The sequence below is a fragment of the Sinohyriopsis cumingii genome, chromosome 2 (genome assembly GCF_028554795.1).
Source record: "Sinohyriopsis cumingii isolate HCF-2022 chromosome 2, ASM2855479v2, whole genome shotgun sequence".
Lineage (NCBI taxonomy): Eukaryota > Metazoa > Mollusca > Bivalvia > Unionida > Unionidae > Sinohyriopsis > Sinohyriopsis cumingii.
Window position 1 is genome coordinate 145506703 of NC_142962.1, and position 21054 is coordinate 145527756.

Here is a 21054-nt window from a genome sequence, read left to right on the forward strand (position 1 = left end):
ATTTAGACATGTGTCCCTTATGATGATTACCTTCTAAGACATATTTCATGGCGACCTAATAAATAATTAATTCTCAGCTATCTACGCGGTCATTCCGGATTCCTACGAAAGAAATCCAGGAGTGTCCGCTACGTACGAGTACTTATAATATCTACTCAGAAGCATCATTTTATCGTAATGTGTTCTTAGAAGTGATGGAATATGGACTGTGGCGTGCAGACAAGGCGATGGGTGCCGTTTACACGCTGACCTGGGTTCGAATCTCCACAGAATGCGAATTAAAACATCTATGACAGTATTATTCTTTTTAGCAAGCATTTCAGCACCTATGATTTGAATGAGATTATAGCCAATATATAATTAATCAAATGACCAGATAGTATTGACGACGTAACCTTCGGGCTAATAGCATCTATTTCCAATAGGCATATACTTTTATCAGAAATAATAACCAATCGCTAGTTATCAGTTAGCAATGCAAATCAAGCGAAGCACTCATGGCTGTCTTTTATTAAGCTTTGCCCACGTTCACGCAACTGCATTGAAATGAAAATTAATCATGTCAACGATCATTTATATTCTAAAGGTTCGGACGTTATAGACTCACTTCGGAATTCACAACGTGTGCATAATTAGTACTAATTTAATGAAACGTACCCTTTTTTGTCATTGCACTCAAGGTGGTAACGCCAAAACGATCAACCTTGCCCTGACAAAAGACACGATTCACAAAGAAATCCCGCACTACACGTATCTAAGCTGATTGGTGAAATCACACTACTTATTATATGCTCATTTTGTCTCCGTTAACTTTACATTATCCAACTTGTGCAGTATTGTACGATAATGAACACCTTGATATTGCACGAACTTACTTGACACGCGTACCTAAAACTAGTATAGTGTATTAGGAACCTCTATATAAACCAACCATGTAAACTCACGTAGTAGTCACTTTAGATTTTTGTTGATTGCATTTTTGTGAATGAAATAAACAAGCTGTTTTGTCCGTTTGAAAGTACAGATGATAAGATTAACGATATGGATGAGTTCACCGAGTCCAAAACGAAACTTTCAAACAAGAATGAACGTGATATTCGCAATGTTAACAACAAACATGAGAGACGCAGTAATTGCAGATACCGTTTTGATCATTGAAACTGTTATCTAGGAGTAATATTCATATCTTTTTGCAAATAGAACGGTTCAGATTATGACCAGTGCTCTCTAGGGTATGTAAAACAATAGGTAAGAAAATATACTGAGACCAAGGAATATCGCATAACTATCAGAGACGCAACATCTTATAACTCTGTCAAAATACTTTATTGGAGAAAAAAAAATACAACTGTGGGTTTTGGTATGAAACTAAGAGCCTCAGAGTCATTAAGTCAAGAAGACGAAAAAGTATTATTTCCGCTATTTTGATGCAACGTTAGGCTAGCGATACTATATCATAAGGTCATTGATGGGATCTCTCTAAAAGCGAAATGAAAGTGACAGGGCATAAATATATGTCTTCTAGAGCTGTTAATAAGAATGGTAATCAAATATATTAAGATTTGTGCATTTTGAATTTCCTCAAAATTTACTTTCTTGGTCCTGCAAATGCGATTGGTGTGTCCTGCAAAAAGTGATACAATCCGAAACTGTACTGGAATTTCGAATACATTTAAATCTAAAATCACATTCTCCTTATTGCACTGAATTGACCCAATAATCAGAAGAGCAGAATCGAGTTGGATCAACATAAAACAATTCGATCAATTCCAGACTAATGATTTAGTTGTTGTAATGCGTATTCATTCACAATATGTCTCCAAACTTCAATGTAAAGTAGTCTAAAACGACAGTTCATATTTAAACCACTGTCGAGTGCGACGAAATTCAAAGGTCGCTGGGCGGTGCTATGTGCACATTAATATTGTTACTGTGTATTGATGAATCTTCGGTTGTGTATTTATTTTTGATACAGCATAAATTTAATTACATTGTTTTCTTATAGTGTCTCTTTTATAATTAAGTCTTAGGTAACGATGCGAAATTTAGTATGTAATAAAAGGGTTAGTGCACTTGTATGGGAAAATATGAACTCGTTTTCTCGGATGAATATTGTTCTCCAGTATTAATCCGAAAACAACTCGTTCTTTTTTTCCCCATACAAATGCAGTAACCTTATAAATAATGCTAGTATTGTGTGTATGTGTTTGTATGCGTGTATGTATGTGTGTGTATGCGTGTGTATGTGTGTGTGTTTTGGATTTTTTTACGTAACTTTAAGTATTGTAGTCATTATCGCTACGACGACTGCAGTGTGGCAGTTTATAGGCCTACTAATGTCTAACATTGGAACATCATGCCGCAGAGAAGTAGCATCATGTCCCACCCAGTCACATTATCCTGACACCAGGCCGACCACTCCTAACAATAACCTCTTAATGCTGATCGCAGTTGCTAGTACCACATTTATAAGTCTTTGGTACGACTCGGCCAGGGTTATAACCTATGACCTCCCTCATCCAAGGCGGACATATTAACGACTAAGACCACTGGAGCCGTCAGTATTTATTGTTCTGATAGTCCTTAGCAAATCAACTAGAATCACTAAAAGCGGTTGTTTGTCTGCAATTATCTCTTCCGAAAGATATCGTCGGACGTTGGGTTGGGTCAGTGGTTAATGCTTTGGAAGGTATGGGTTCGATTCCCACCATTAGATCAGCCCGCATCGGCTACTGTGGCATGTCATTAAGCAAGTCCCGTAACTCTAGTAGCCTCAATGCTATATAACCTCGAAAGTGTTGTGTAGGTATAACGCCATACATCCAAATCCATACGAAATATGTCACCAAAGTTTGCTAGTGAAAAGCACAAATAATAATGGCCAATGTATAACCCTGGGGTAACCTAGACAAGAGTATCTATATAATATATACAATTTCAAATCTTTTTGACTCCATGCTTTTCATCCAATTTTAAACAGATCTTTCAAAAGGTATGTTTGTAAGGAGAAAGACATCGATTTAAAAGCCATACTATGCTGATTAGTGCAACGAGCACTCTACTTAAATCTGAGACAAACACCATGTCTTGTACCTGCTTGAACAATTTCGAAGAAATAGCCCACAGAAGCATTCCTGTAAAATATCGCAATATCGTATAATATTATCTTTGACTAAATATCGCTTTCTCTTCGATTTGTGATTTGCAAGAGCTTATTCGTGCATCAAACCAATTGATCTGGAGTAACATTCTAACCTTTATCGCTGTTTATCGATCTTGTAATAATTAAGGCCTTAAGAAACAGTCTTGAAAAGTTTTTCATTAGTAGAGATTAGACAAGGTAAGAACAGTTTTGTTTCAAGCTGTTTATCTTCAAATGCTATCAGCAATTACGTAAAATGGATGTTTGATACCAACATAGTGACCAGAATTAAGTATGATACCTCTCATGTACTATTCGGAAGTGACTTGATTACGTCCGTAATTCCAATGATGTATTGTAACATGGAAACATCGCAGGATGCAAAAAAATGTTCCTGTGAAATGGAAAATTATTTTCCTTAATAGTTTCCATGGTTGCACTTAATGCCATATCAGCTATGGAGGCAAACAAAATCGACAGGTCACCATTCATGTCGTACAAGGGATATTTTAATTTTTTCTTCCTCTGTATTTTGCTTAGACGGTGGTAAAATATTCAGATTTCATAAATATTGGACGCGTATTTGATCAACAGAAAAGAATATTGAAAATGGCAAATTAATAAAAATGCAGGAAAAATAGTAAGCATAAAGTGATAATTTTAATTTATATTTGTAAATACTTTATCGCTCAGAAACAGTACCCCGCATTTCATCGAGTAAAGCTGGTGAGAAGGTCATGCTAAACAATAGGCCAAAGGATGTCTATCAAACTTTAACAACTCGGAACACAAACCTCAAGTGAAAATAGTGGTAAGCAATACATAATTTTTAATAAATGCAAATTATAACTAAGTAAAAATTAAAACTAATCATCGTATAGAACACATCATAAATAATATCATCATACATTAATAAACGGTTTCGCGTCCAACAAATTATACAAGGTCAATTTAGCACAGTTGTACTGCACAAAAAATGTGAAAAATTCAAAGGCGAAATAGAACAAAGGTTTAAAAACATCAAATAAGACCAGCCAATGATTCAAAGCCAGTTGAACACATGGAGTCAGTCCTCTGAAATGATTGACAGAGATAGGTTCTACAGTATACCCAATCTGATGTGATTGCACGGGTTTTCTTCCATTATCTTAATTGCAACCACAATTGGAGATATTATCATGATCATGATCATCGTCATCAACATCATCATCATCATCATCATTATCATAATCATCATCATGTCTCGTATCACGTTTTCAGAAATATTAAGAGACCGTCCAGAGATTATTTGAACTATGCACTTGAAGGCAGCTTTGCATCACCAACACATTCTTTCATGGTAAAGGTCGGCACAAGGTATTATGGCGCTACCAAAGGTCCAGTTACTGGCATCATCTCGACCTGATCATTACCAGTAGACGCGATTTATCTAGAGTTCTTTATACCCAAACCTATGACAGTGCAAACTGGGGCACAGACCACTCATTTGTTACAAGCCGCGTAAGTGGATTTAATTGTGCTATACAAATAACATATACAGGCATAAAAAGGGGACCAAGAAGCGATATGCGGTGTTTCTTTTGATTTTGTCAATGGAATACTCATCTAATAATTGAACTCTACGTCGTGTTTACTGTGAATGTGTGTCTTGTCATCGGACGAGGAGTATTTCTCATAGATCTTTTATTTACTATCAGGTACCTTTTCCTATATGTGGTAAATCAATCCTTAAAGGATTTTCGAACATCAGTACCATGTTTCTCTAATTACAATCACCGTCCGTTGGGAAGCAATCCAGACGACTGGTTGTATCCGATTTAGTAGAACATAACGGTCTTTTAATCTGGATAACTCTATAATGCAATCTAAAATTATTCCCTAATTAGATATAATCTCATAACATATCAATACCATGGATATACAGAGGCGGTCTGAACTTGAATGCTTTTTGTAAAGGAAAGATGGTTAAAGGAAAGATGGTTCTCTTCATCGTAATAGCTTCGAGTTCTATTAAAAATGACATGAATCTTGAGCATCTATATGTGCTATGATTCATGCATCGTTATCTTGAACTACAAAGTAAATCTGCTCATTAAACCGATTATATTTCTCCTTTATCATTTCAAGGTATAACAGTATGGTTCCAAAGGCATCAATAATTGTTTGCATTTGACAAAGCGGGGGAAATGCTAGATAGAGTGGCACAGTGAAATTTGTGAGACAATATTAACAGGGGAAATGCTAGACAGAGTGACACAGTGAAATTTGTGATACAATATTAACGGTGGAAACGCTAGATAGAATGGGAAATGCTAGATAGAGTGGCACAGTGAAATTTGTAATACAATATAAGAGCTGAAACGGAGTTTTGAAAGCTACCATATCCGCGATCAAGTCCTGTTCTCTGTCAGGTGTACCTTAATACCTTAATGATACAATGATAGAAGTGGACACATTATATGGACAAGGCAAATGCTTGAAAATGTAGGACAATGTGTTGGCTCAATAATAGTGAGAGACATCCAGTTTAAGGGGTTACTTTTTTTCTAAAAACAAGAACAAAACTAAGCATGTCATGTTAAACATCACCTTGCATCAGTTTTATCAACAAATACAAATTATGTCCGAACAACAACAATGTAAGCATTTATTAGATACGGTCATACCGTATTTATGACCAAATTAACTGATTGACCACCTGTTGTTTTGTTCTTAATATTTATTTATCAGTGCAACACAAAGAAAACAATAAAATTAAAAACGGTATACAAATAAATGGTTTAAAAGTCATTAAGTAGTGAAAATATTGTGAAAATTTTAGCACAAATATGAGAAAACAGACTAATATTTTCCGGAATAAGGACCGTTATCCTTGTGGTATATGATATCAGTGACAAAACCTATTCAAAAAACTTTCGACCACTTTTTGTTCCAAGATATGTTCAGATCTACTGCATACGGAAGAGTATATTTTCAGACACTTGTACGGCTGAGGGTTATTTTATATATTGGATCTGTCTAAGTTTAATCTCTTCACATAGTTCCTGCACTGTGTACACGGTGTCTGAATTATTCTTGACGAATTCGGAATATCTCATTCCAGTTTAAGTTTCTATTAATGGTACATTGCATTTGATTTCTTGAGGATACCTCAACTAAATACTCTCGCTGATCTTTTTATCCCGGATTAGTTTTGAAGCGTTTCGATGATATTTTTCACACTTGACTAGCACACTGAGTCCAGTTCTTATCGACGCTATTCAAGCCAGTGGTAATTATCTTGAATTGACATCAGTCATTATAATTAGACTTTGCTACTCAGAAAAACCTTAACGTCACTTTCATTTATCAATCTTACTGGTCGATCAGGCGAAATTAATTCCTACTAAACGGATTGTCAGGCACAGTATTCTAATTGATTTTCTGGCACTTCTACTAACCGCTAGAAAGCAATATATGTGCCTCTTCAAACCAAAGATGTTGGTTACGAATTTATTTCACATGTCTTGCATACCCATGGACGGAAAATTACCAATCTGAAGTCCTTCTTTTTTGTTGTTCAAATAAATGTTCTGAATGATTGATAATTTTGTAAGAAATCTTGTATCTCAAGACATTGGCACAGAAAGGCAATGCAAAACAGTCTTACGTAGAGCCATTTAGCTTTACGGGAATATTGTACTAAGAGTTTAATATCAAAACAGGAACAAAAAATCCATTGTTTCTATTTCATTCATCATGTAATAGTACGTTTCTGATATACAAAGATGTCTAGGACTAACATTATCCATTAGTTTTGTTAGAAATTTTAGAAATTTTAACATTTTGCAAATATTTATTAATTAGACGTCTCTTGATTTAAAAAAAAAACAAACAAACAAATCACGCAATTTAATATCGTTCACGTTTAAATAATTCAAATTGTTTTTTTCTCATATATCCTACTAAGTACATGACACGTGCCAACTAAATATTGTTTTAAGATTTGAAATACGCTTTGTGAACTTTTTTTTAAAACGTGAACTGGTATTGTAGAAACATAACTGTCAAAAAGTGAGTTTGTCCATATATGATTTTAATACGTCATCTGAGACCTTGAGAAAGTAAAAACTATACAGAATTACCAAGTTATTGTCTCAATTGTCAGACAAACACTTCAATATATGGGAAAAGCAGTACTATCGAATAGTTTAATAAATCTTAGTCGACAAATTCATTCTTCATGGGGTGGCGATACTGTCATTTCTGAAGACATTTGCAATAAAATAATTATAGAAATGCAGCCTTTTTTATAAAAAAAAATAAACTCGTTCATTTGTAATAACGGAATACTTGTGAAAAAAAATGCCTAGAACTTCAGAAGAAATCCTAAATTTTCAAGTGAATCTTTTATTTTTTATTTTAAACTAGTGCTATATAAGATTCTGCATCAAAGCGACTGACTAGTAAATATAATGTTTCCCAAAGTAAAAGTAAACATAAATGAAATCATAGAGAATTTTAAGGCCAACCGGTGATGTTTGCATCCATTTCAGAGAGCATAAAATCTACGATTTTGTAAATATCATTTTGACACGTTATTCCATTACAGCATGAGTGGACTCAAAAAGTTCTTCGTACACCTTCCTCCTGGTTATCCCCTACCCCACTCTCACTATCACACTTTCACTGCATGTTATAGTAATCAGTTTTCATGCATGAATGAAGATATATGTTGAATGCATTTAAGAATGTCCCCTTTACCGTGTTATATATATCTATATTTATGTGTATTATTTTTATAACAGTTGTTTCAAGGTTGAGCTCTACTATTAGTAAAAATAAACATCACGGGATCCGACAAGGGTATGGGTTCAAGTAAGAGGCCAAGATAACCTAATAATTGATTTACTAGCCTACCGTTGAAATATAACCTAATGTTGAAGTAATATTTATATATGCGTTTTAATGCTCTCTCTCTCTCTCTCTCTCTCTCTCTCTATATATATATATATATATAGAAAGAGAGAGAGAGAGAGACATATGAGTATTACGAAGAATTATGAGTTCTTTGGAGTATTACCCGTATTGGATGTTCTACTGAAGTAAATTCATTTATATTATTTAATCATTCGTTGGAATTAAAATGTTCGAAATATTTGAACACTGGGTATTTAATAGCTATCACGGAAATACTGAGCATTTGGATGTATAACTGTTACAGAATTACTGTGAATTCTATTAAAGACATTATGGGATTATAACAGTGATTTTCCTGTATTGTAGATATATGATTACAATACAGACCCTTATTCGAAACTTTCGGAACTCATTCGGATTACTCGATACTTTTTTAATATTGATAGAATATTTAGGAATTTAGGATTTTTTTCGTCTTACTGTAAGTTATTTTTAATTCTTTCAATTCGCCTTTTAGGAATACATATTATATATTCAATTATACAAAACTTGTTGGTTTTGCTCTTTCTTATTATTTATTTTAAGACCATTGAGTCGTGACAAATGATTCTTTATAACGTCAACGTCCTGTATAAACAAATGAACCCATTCACGCGGCCAAAATAACATGTTATGCGCTTTTCTTGCAATTTTTTAAATTGGGGAGAAATGATTTAATTGATTTAAAATTGAATACATACGTCGATATGAATAATTTGCACAATTTTAAAGCAGTACCAGTAATCAAATGTATGTATGCTGTCCGAGTGAAGTCTTCTCTCAAAGAATATATACATGTAATTCAATCATTTATCATTGTGCTTTATTCTTTAAGCTGTGTTTTCGTTCGCTAGAAGGAAAACAAATTGAACAAGCTATTTGGTAATGCAGTTAGCTCATTTCGAGAAACTTTATTAATTTCCCAAGAGTACCAAAATACAGTAATAGGCACCAACACCTGTTTAAAGGCACTGAAGAAAACACATCAAGGTCCTTTCCAAATTACTGTTTGACACTATTGTTATTATTAGAAGTAATGATATCATCTAATTACCCTGACGCATTGTTTTCTGGGCGGAGTATGGTTCACTTCTCAAACAATATTCAGCAATAGAGGAGAAAAAATAAAAGTTAGTGTGCATAACTTACTTATGAATTATAAATTACGAGTCAACGTTTTGACAAAACAGTTCTATAATAAAGGAACTATTGCCATTTTTATTAATCGTGATTTTTCTTTTCTCCCATGCTGACTAATTATGTCATGTTTCGAATTGAACTAAGTGGAATTTTTCGGGTCATAAACTTAATCGTTATGTTACGAGGAAGAAAGAGGCAAGTTGAAGCTTTAAGTCATTTTAATATTCTATCTATTGCATTATTAAATGGCAAAATCACTTGCTTAGAGTGAATGGAAGAATCAATACCTGTAAACAAATATCGGCATTCAGATTCATCGGGAATCATTGCCATGAATGCAAGTCTCTTTCAGCGGGATCATCTGAACTGCTGATATGACGAGTGGGATATTTTTCTTGGCTTTTCTTATTGTTATATTTTGCATTCCCAAAAAGTTTATATTTCACTCTGTACAGTGCAACCTTAATTCCGTATTCTAAATATTTTGTCATCATAATTTATCTTGACACTGCGATGCTATACTCAGATAATTTTATATTTTCATCGTCCACACGTCTGTCAGGCCGTCGAGTAATTGTCCAGTTTGACGGTCTTGCAAAGAGGAGGTCAGTAATAATGGTCAAAGGAGATAAGGAACGTTAAGCTGTGTTCATTTAATTAAAAGTGGCAAAGTTTAATAGTGTTCACATTGAAATAGAGTAAACATACACGCTTGATCCCGTAAAGAATTGACAAAATATAAATTTGGAAAGGCTGAGATGTAAACCAGAACCGCATGAAACAGTGAATCCACTTAGCTTGGATGTCTTGGTGTCAGACAAGATCTGTACAAGTTCATGATTGTATGAATTTTGTCAAACAAAACATCAATAACAGGTATCTAGCTGTATTTTTGGAATGAAACGTTTCGTTTTCTTTCATTCCCACACTCCATGACCAGATAGGTACGAGTTATGGATAATGTTAATATTCAATTTTTCTTCATACTTTTACATATCGAACACACAGGAAAATTTGTAATGTTTTCTTTTTTTTTAATGCTGTCGAAATCTAACGCCTCAACATCTTTTGGATAGATAGTTAGCTTGTAAATAAATGATTAATTAGACAATTAACCATTACTTTTATGCTTTAAATAAATTAAACAAAAATATGAAATGATAGCCTTTGAATACGACCAAGGCATATGACGCAAAGGTGCAGTTGCTCAAGAATTTTTAAAATTGATGATCAGAGAAGATTCAAAGATGATGAGAAAATTTTCCCAAGTTACTCCTCCTAATGAGTGCATCAGTGTGTGGTGAATTTCACTCACGTGATAATGTTTTATTTCTTTTCACTTTTTATGTGAAGAAAATGAAAACAAAAACACTTAGAGGTACATTGCTATGACTCGGTTTAATGATATAGGGATGGTAAAACGAAATTAATGAGTTATTTCTCCAGAAAACTGTCTACTGCAGCCATCGTAGCACATAAACATATTAGGAAAGAGTACACATAATAATTTTTATTTATCAACTATCTTCCGTCATCTTCTACGCATCCTGTTGCTTGTAAAATGTTATGTTTCCTTTATAAAACTTCATGTGATCTCTTTCATCAAGCATACGCTGGCCTCATAAGTTTACATAAGTTACAATAGGTAAATGAACAAACACATACAACTGTAATTTTGTCATTTCAAAGTTAGCTAATTATGCTTGCCTTCATGTTTCTCGGTAGATTCTCATTTACGTCTGTTAATATGAATTCATTTAGGTAAATGAGCAAACAAAACAATTATAAAGATTGTCATTTCAAATTAGTTAATTCACGTTATAATTCTAGAATAAACTTGTGTCCCTTTTTTTGGTGAAATTATCTTTGTATCCGTCTAAACCTCCCAATGGACGAAAAAGGGAAAATGACGTATCTACCCCTACATCGATCAATACAGGTTCTTCACCTGGTAACTATACACTGGAAGCGATGAAAGATGAATGTTGTATATGTTACAGCTATTTTCTACTGACTTGTAATGTTGTTAAGTGCACTACCTTTTGAAAACCATGAATATTTATCCTTATGAATATATTAGAATATATTAAGGACTCTATTAGGAAGACGTGATTTCTAATGAGGATGTTAACATTTGTACACTGCATCGTTATTATGCACATTGTTTTCCATGGTAGTAACTATGCTCTCTGTATTACAATTTTGATTGCTGTCGACAAGCTTTACCAACTTTTGCTTGTCAGTGAATGTTCTGTGATGCAATAACCAAAGTTATCTAAACGAGTCGGTAAAGTTAATTTATAAGTATTCTTATTAGGGCACAATTTTAAGAAATGTTTTTTAAGAAAATCATTAATTGTCTCCTTTTTAAAATCTGTATCATATTTATTATTTTATTAATGAAATGCTTCCGAATTAGAAACACAGACATGTGTACTGTATTTTTATAAATCACAAAACAATACAATGCAAAGGAAACAAGAATTTAAATTATTTCGTAAGATATATCAGTTAATGACTTCAGCGTTTGATTCGCCAGTCTGACGAATTATCCAGCCTTTTCATGATACAAAAGTACAGAAATTGAATTTATTCACAACTTAAAATATGTGCCAGTTATATCCTTACCATTATCAATAATTTTAAAATTATTTTCGAGATATAAAATCTTTAAGACAGGTTAGTTAATTAGTTTTTTAAGAGTATTTTAACACATTATCGGCTAGATCATGCCGCGGAGGTGAAAATTGTCTTTCCCAAGTCAAACAGATGCAGGTAACACAGGCATGCCAGGCACTTTTATCCCAAACTCGACTCTTCAATTGGATTACAAGTCCGACTTTGTTTCAACTGGGCTACCGCGGCAGAAAGACTTTACATTTCATAACTATGAAATAGCTGCCAGATTTATAGTTTTCAACAAAAAATAAGAAAGAAAGAAAATAGCATATTTGTTCTTACTTTTTCATCTGATTAAATTGATTCTGATTTTTTCCCAATTTATTACGATAGCCTCTCCGATTACAGAGTATCAAATATGTTTCTTCCAACACATTAGTAATGGTAATGTTTATCACTGGAGAACTAAATTCTAGTCTCTGATAACTAGAATGATTTTCCAGTATAAATTCATTTTCAAACATGAGACGGAAACATTTTGGTTATTCTTAATAGAATTGTATGCTATACTATAAATCGTTCTGTTGCTGATTTCAGTCCAATAATAAATTCATCAGTGCAGCAACATCGTCGTTTTAAAAAGTTATCTTTGCATAGAATAATTGAACCTTATATTTGGCAGGATTCGTGAACGGCCGTAGTGAGTAGAGAGTATTCGATTGGTTACACAGCATGAACGGCCGTAGTGAATAGAGAGAAATCGATTGGCTACACACAGCATGAATGGCCGTAGTGAACAGAGAGTAACTGAGTGGTTACACACAGCATGAACAACCCTAGTGAAAAGAGAGTAATCGACTGGTTACACACTGAATGAACGGCCGTAGAGAATAGAGAGTAAGCGATTGGTTGCACACTGCGAGAACGGCCGTAGTGAATAGAGAGTAATCAGTTGGTTGCACAATGCATGAACGGCCGTAGAGAATAGAGAGTAATCGATTGGCTACACTGCGATAACGGCCGTAGTGAATATAGAGTAATCGATTGGTTACACACAGCATGAGCATCCCGTAGTGAATAGAGAGTAATCGATTGGTTACACACTGCATGAACGGCCGTAGAGAATAGAGAGTAAGCGATTGGTTACACAGTGAGAGAACGGCCGTTGTGTATAGCGAGAAACAGATTGGTTATACACTGCATGAACTACCGTAGAGTTTACTGAGCAATTGATTGGTTACATACTGCATGACGGCAGTAAGGTACAGTAAGTAATCGAATTTCAAGCTTCATGAATTCACGAATACCGTAAAATAATTTTTTGTCTTTTAAACGTACGAAAGTCATTGAAAACACAGTAATAAATCTCAGAATAATAAATAACGACACTAAATCGTCAATGCACACAAGAAGAGTGCATGAATAGACAAAATAGTTCCATGCTGGTGTTATGAATGAATAACTTTGTAGTTTTCTGCGTCATACGGTGCAATTTTAATCAGTACAAGTGGTGATTGCAAAGACGTGTGAAACTTTGTAGTTATGTCTAAGGATACACACGTAAAGAGAAAGGAATTCCGATTTGTGATAATGTTTGTTTGACCCGAACCATGTACGTCTTATACTATACAGTTCTACCTCAAATTTCCTAAAAGAGTTAATTTAGTACTGTTTATCACATTTATTTATAATGACGTCGAAACAGTAAGAAGAGATGCAAAGAAATCAGCAAGCCAAATGCAGATGATACCGTTTACAAAATACCCATTAGTCAGATACAAGGATTTTCTTAACCCTCTCCTCGTTGATTTCTTTTCAAACATAAGATGAGCAGATAAGGATTTCGGATAAATCTGGTTAAGATGTAGAGATCTGGTTTCAGTCGCATTAAGGATTTACATTGCAATTCGCACGATATTCCTCAGCTATGCACTTGTAAACTCCACCAATGAGACTGCTTGATCAGGATTATATTTCGTTGGAAGGGACTAAAACGTATACAAAGAAGGCGAATGTTTGATCGCGATTATACTTCATTTACAAATTGTTACAATAATATTAATACAAATTGGTAGATTGTATCAATGTTAACCATACACGCGTGTATGTATGTATGTATGTATTGTAAAAGCAGATAGTATATATTGATCTCACGACAGAGCGAATAAAACATTGTTCAACATTGCGTGAGTTCTTCTTGAGGTGGTTGCTTCCATTGTTTCCAAGGCAACATTGCTTATAAATTGAATGGTTCTTCAACACGATAATATCACAAATCAGTTTCGTTTAATCAAACGAAGGACGAAGACTCTAATTTCACACTAGTGTGGTTTTTCTTGCTTCCATTTTGTCCGTTCTTAATTATAAGTCTTAGATCAAACAGCTGGTACACACATTGATTCCTATTTCAAGTTACTAATAATTTACACTCGAGAATATCCCAAGATTTCGTTATATTAATAAACCTGACAGGAACCATTTTACGACACAATACCATAATGTCATAAGTTCGTTATATTTACGGTTCAGTATGAATGACGCATGTACGTCATAATTGACTAATTACTCGGTTTGAGATAGATCTTCTTAACACCGATTAACATAATCAGACAAGGAATAACTCAAATCTGCTTCAAACGGAGACAGAAATGCAGGTTGCACGTATCTTAGTTTCGTTCCAGTATGCATTTATAGGGTTTGCCAGCATATCAATACAATATGGATTATACTGTGTCAAAAGCGTTAAAATAAATGTAAAAACAATTTAAAGGTACAATTCCTGTAAATCAAAGTAATCCTTCGGTTTTTTTTATAAAAAAAAATAATTTTGTGTTTAAAAAATCAACCGCACTCTTTAAAAGAACCTAGACCATCTCTGCTAAAGAAACACTGTAACGTTACGCATCCTAACGCAGAAAGGTTATCTCTATTAGTCACCTCTCAAGACTCAAGAGAGCGCACTTTAGGCCAAAACTACATCCCGAGTCTTCAGGGGTCATCAGACGGTCTAGATGGACGGTATTATATGGCTACTCAAAATTTAGTTTAATGTACTAGTACTATTTTGAATTGTACAAAATATTTTTTTTGTTGCAGTATGATCGATTACATCGACCAGAATATAGCGGAGGATGGCCTAGTTGTAGCTCCAGACAAAAAGAAAAACCCATGGGCGGACAACAGAAAGTGTACTGTCCTCTAGCATTTTCGAAGAGGAAATATTAATTGAAAAAATAGTCTATGAACATGGACACAATTTAAAATTTTGTGTAGGTTTTAGTGCAAATTCAGAAATATTAACATTTTCAGTCAATTGTAAAGTGTACAATATTCTCTATGCACATCATGGGAAAAGTCCTTTTTATTAAAAACACCGTTGTTGCAACGCATTGCTAAATTCTTTGAAAATGCTGGTTGAATGTAAAATAATTTAATCTCAGAGATTTATTCTATAATCTCAAAACATAATTTTTCCTAATCAGCAGCAAACGTAAAGGTTGAGTAGATTTTAAGCTGAGACAATATCCATTGTAACAAAGAAGATGATTTCAATATTTTCGTGAAAATCTGATTTACAATTCGTGCCTCTTAACTAAGCCCTGCTTTCCCCTTCCAAAATGTTACACTCACTCCGTTTTACTCCAGGGAGAGAAAAAACTATCTCTTAGATGAACCCAGATAATTATATATTCGTAGATACCAGACTTTGTATTTCTGCATTCTTTCAAGAGAAAACAAGTGTAGTTTCATATCTTATGTTCTTTTTCTTAATCTTACTCTAATATGATATTCTATCATACCATACTCCATGCATCAAGACAGTTTTCACATAATTTACTTGCCTCTTCATATCCGATTCAATATAATTAGATTACCAACAAGAAATTATTTTTATGTTACCAATGTCTAAATTGTCATCAGTTGTATGCTTTCATCGGTAGCCATGACTGTCAAGTCTTCGTAAGACGCTGTTAAGCATATTTTGTTCTGAGTATCTTACATCGGCAACCATGACTGTCAATTCGTCGTAAGACGTTGTCAAATATATTTTATCATGAGTATCTTAAATCGGCAACCATGACTGTCGATTCGTCGTAAGACGTTGTCAAATATATTTTATCATGAGTATCTTAAATCGACAACCATGACTGTCAATTCGTCGTAAGACGTTGTCAAATTTATTTTATCATGAGTATCTTAAATCGGCAACCATGACTGTCAATTCGTCGTAAGACGTTGTCAAATATATTTTATCATGAGTATCTTAAATCGGCAACCATGACTGTCAATTCGTCGTAAGACGTTGTCAAATATATTTTATCATGAGTATCTTAAATCGGCAACCATGACTGTCAAGTCATCATAATATGCTGTCAAATAGATTTTGTTTCGTGAGAATCTTACTCAGAAGTTATTGCTTGCAATTTTGAGGCAAGATTAGTGCAGAAGTGACTCTGGATAACATAAACCCAAATATATACACAGAATAGCTTGTTTAAATGCCGGAGAATTATAGGGTCAAAATATAATTTACGATCGAAACCCAATTATTTTTATTAAACACAGTATTGTACACCTTTTCATGTTTTTCATTGTTTTAGGTGCAGTTTGAAGGAAACCGTACGTGTATAGTATTTGCTGACTGTGAGGAATCATGTTTTAGTGTTTTATGTTAGCCTCTTATACGACTATTTAAAGAATAAAAACGTTTATATTTATATCAGTTACATTTCAAAATAACACGATGACGTTATATGTTAAACATATTATAAGAAACAATATGTTGCCACAAGCTGATTACAGAATAATAACACATTCATGTAAAACAATATGCACGGCATTGAACAAGCAACAAGTTAAAAAAAGGCACGACATTGAACAAACGACAACTTCTATGACTTCATCAAAATTTATATCTATGGCAAAAGTATGATTGTGATGCTGACAACTTGGAACAAAAAATAATTCAGAGTTAGAATTGACAATTGGAAATTGTCATCTTCATGTTCTTCGTGGAAGGTTGACATGATTAAAGTTGATGTATTCGAGTCATTATCTCTGAAGTAATATAATAAATGTTTGGCACAAAGACATGTGTATTTCATTTTAATGAACTTTGTGAAAGCGCCCATTATAGGTGATTGTTCTCATGATGATATTTGTTAATAAAGCATAGATAGTCAGCTGTATGTGATGAGAGTCATACCATATACTTTCATAGTGTTTCTCGTCTGATTAGTAGAACCTTTTGTCATATATTGTAAACCGAATTCTGTTTTATTTCTTCAGCGTTTACATTCTACATCTTATCTTCCATTTGCAAATGACTGTAGTGGCTGCTATATTGTAAGACAAGATTGTTTTTTTCATAGTTAAAGTAAGAGACTAGAATTCTTTATGATCTAATTTAATGCCCTTTATGGCAACTTCGTCTTAGGTGAGTGTTTGTTGCGTAACTTGCACTGAGTGTATAAACCAATGTTTGTATGGGGTATGTTGTTTGATAAAATAATATATCATTATTAAACTTACTAAATCACGAATTTTCTTTCTTGTTTTTTATATTTCGTTTCTTTTTCTAACTTTCTCAGAGACACTCATATATTAAATGCAGTATCTTTTTTGAATGTTTGTAAAGGTTTGCGTTGTATTGCAAACTAGGTACAAAAGTCGTTGTTTATTTCTCTGACAGTAGTAGTGAATGGGAATACTCTAGGGACAATGGAACTTTAGTGTTAAACTAGAGGGGTTGTACCCTGGGGACAATGGGAATTTAACGTGGCGAATTTTAACATGGGTGGGACTATAGAGGAACAAAAAAGTATTAGGTCTGTCTACGGACAATGGGAAAATACATTACAGGGGAGATGACATCACGGTATTGACAATTAGCAACAATGTAGCAAGGGGCTGACCTCAATCGGAGCAAGCAGCGGGGGCTAAAAGAAACCTAGAACGCTTGTCGAGAACGGGACTGGCGGGACAGAGACACAGATAATACAGACAATATACATTATATAAACAACTATACAACTAACTAAAAAAATTAGGCAAGAAAGCAAATCTTTTCGAGGCATACCTACACAGACAACATTCAAACAACTATACAACTAACTAAAAAAATGTTTAGGCAAGAAAGCAAATCTTTTCGAGGCATATGAGTGGCCCTGAAAAGGACCTTTTGGTTCTTCTATTTTCTCCATTTTTTCCACCATTACCTTACTTTGTCAATCATTCCTTTCTTCTTCTTTTTCTCTTTCTCTGGCATCCAGTCAGGCTGGCCCATATATCTAAATTTTTCCTGCAACTTCATCCAGTTTAGATTTAGTCTGTCAAACTACTCTTTTTTCTTTCTGTTTTCTTTGTCCTTTCGGTAAAAAGTCGATGTACTTGAGAGTGTGGTGATGCGTAAAATATTTCCACATGCGTTCTTTCAAAGTGCGTTGAAAACGTTCCACGATGTTGACTTTGGTTTCGGGATTCTCGGTGGTGAAAACATGAATGTTTGGTTTCTTGAAATCTTTTTGGAAAGCTTGTTTCAGAAATTCGGTGCCTTTGTCAGTTTGCCATCACTGAGGGTGACGGCCGCTTTGTTTCAACACCAGTTGGAGGGCACGCACTGCACTAACTCACTTCTCGATTTGGAAGTCAATGGCACGACTCAGGCACATTTGGAAAAGACATCTATGACACAAAACAAATATTAGTAACCACAGTTGTAGGTGGCCAAATGAGAGACATCGGCTAAATCGGCCTGAAATTGATGATCGACGCCTTTCACTCGAGCAAGTGCGACTTTTGGAAAATTTTCGTCGGATGGATTTATGTAAAGTGTACGTGACTTGTTCTTCTAACCATTGTTGCACTTGAGGTAAACGGAGACTTTTCAGTCGAGTTTTGGCAGTACGATGCAGTTTCTGAACTCCATCGTAACCTGCAGGATGGGATGGATTGTAGTAAATGCTGGCTAACACATTTTCCATTTATTAATAAGTCGCCCACTCTTCGCTGATGCTACTTTGGACGGGGCGAGATGATGTTTTGGAAACGGATTTACGTGTCCGATGTGCCACGGGAGTAGAAGTCGAAGGTAGTGGTGGAGGTGGTAATGGAAAGGCTTTGGTTTTCTTTTCTTTTTTCACTTCTGGTTTCCCTTTTTTCTTTTTCACTTCTGTCGAAGGATGAGTGGACATCATCTTTTTAACCAAGCTTTCAGTTCTTCTCGTTGGGGTGTGGGAGAAGGCGTCAACAAGGACGCTGAAATCTTACTAAGAATGGGAGCTGCCGACGGTGTTTGAAAGACTTCTTGTACATATTCTTCCTCAGGCTTTCGTGCGGTTGCGTATGTCTTGACCGCTGAGGTTGGTGGTGATGGTAGTGGTGGTGGTGGACTTTTCATCAGGGTCTTCAAATCTCTCAGAGTGCGTAGAACTGTTTCGTCGAAAGCTTTCTGATGAAAGAGTTACAATAGTTAACCGTACTTTTGCAATGTTTCTGTTTCGGACAAATCGTTGCGATCCATCAACGCCTGCAATTCGTCTTGTAACTGGGACGTATCGGTCAAATTCGGATTGGGAGGCAAATGTGGGGACAGTTGTTCTTGTCAACGATGGTATTCCATCCATCGTTTATAAGGCACTAAAGCTAGCTTTCGTCCTTCCATTCGATTTCAATGGTCACGTCTGAGATATTTGGACTCCAGAGGTCCCTTTTATCTGTTTGGTCCTTTTTATCTTGCTCCCACGAGTCCTCCCAGTATCGTTCCCAATACTCCTTTTAGCAAGGGTCCTAACAACAGAGGCAAAATTCCTCAGCGTTGTACAAACATCTTTTTTTGACAAATAGTTATTTTGTTTTGAACCATTTGGCGCAGAACGTGTCGATGTTTGGCTAAGCATTTTTTTCTGTTGTTTAGACAAAGGTATCGTGTCTTTCAAGACGTTCAAACAACATTCGCACACGGTATCGATGACATCTTTGGAGGCAGTTTGAATGAGTGTTTTTCGCATGGGTGGAGAAGCTTTGGACAGGACGGACAACATGTCTCCATGTTTGACTAAACGAGGACTCAGTCCATTCCTTTTCTTTCCTTTGGGTTTAGAAGATTGATGGTTTTTGGGGTGGTGGTGACATCTTTGGGTGTTTAGAAGCACAAAAGCTGATGCCCATTCTTTTCTTCGAACCTTTTTATACTGGAACGCTTCGCCACTGATTGTCTTTGCGTCGCATGAACTTGATGACAGGCATCACGCGTCGTGGAGGGGTTCGCAACGGACTCAATTGGGAGAGTTCTTGCTGAGACAAAACCAGTAAACTCTCTTACATGCCGGATCTCTCTTGGACTTTGATATTGGAAGCAGGTAAATTGTGAGCAGGAGGAGGCTGTCACCGCTGGAGAGGTTTTTGGAAAAGCGGTTTTCCATTGTTTCATCAAATGAGGAAGAACGGTGTCAAATTTGTTTTGGCTTGCATCACCAGCAACGGAGAACTGGAAGAACCTGAGGATACTGGAGACGCAGCCACCGTAGCTGCAGGAGTGGCTTATTCTTGGGGAGAACTTTGGGGGCATTAGGATTCCATTTTAAGAGGAATGATGACACCTCCTATAGAACCGCTACCTCCAGGTTTCAAAATGATTTGCATTTTGGTTTGAGTGTCGGTGCGGAGATCGGCCAGTTGTGTCAATGCTACTTTGTTTCTGTCAAAGAAACGTTTGTTTTGATGAGGAATGTGAATGATGCCTTGCAGTAATTTACGTGTTGTCACCGTAAAACACCAGAAGACTTCTTTCAGACTGGCTTCTAAGACACGAGCACGTTTTTGTTGATTTTGTTCGCGACTCATGCCGTACAAGGCACGAATCAATTTGACGGGAAGATTAGACTGAAAATATGTCATTTTCACGTTATGTGAGACAGACCCAACGTGTCCACGGGTTTTATATATTTTTTATTAGGTCGACGATGGGGACGTGTACAGGACAGGCCCTCCGTCTTTACACCAGTGATGAAACAGATAGGTACCACATCGCAAAGAATCCGGGGTGGTGGATTTTAAATCCACGAGTAGATAAGCGTGTGGGGTTTGAGTGGCTTCGTCGTACGCATGAGTCAGACAAGGCCTTACTGTTTGGCTAAGACTTTCACCTGCGATTTATCTCTAGGGCTTTTAAACATAACCACGTAATGAGCATTGAGACTGATGGTGCGATGGGG

The 21054-nt window shown here is 35.3% G+C and overlaps 1 protein-coding gene across 1 annotated transcript in view; it reads left to right on the forward strand.

The window, feature by feature from the left end:
- Positions 1-17382, forward strand: part of LOC149806019 (guanine nucleotide-binding protein subunit gamma-e-like) — a 29704-nt gene extending 12322 nt beyond the window's left edge. Inside the window, exon 3 of the mRNA XM_089937219.1 lies at positions 14936-17382. Coding sequence (XP_089793345.1) covers positions 14936-15041 — 106 coding nt within the window. The 3' untranslated portion in view covers positions 15042-17382. The remainder of the gene's footprint in view (positions 1-14935) is intronic.
- The last annotated feature ends 3672 nt before the right edge of the window (positions 17383-21054 follow it).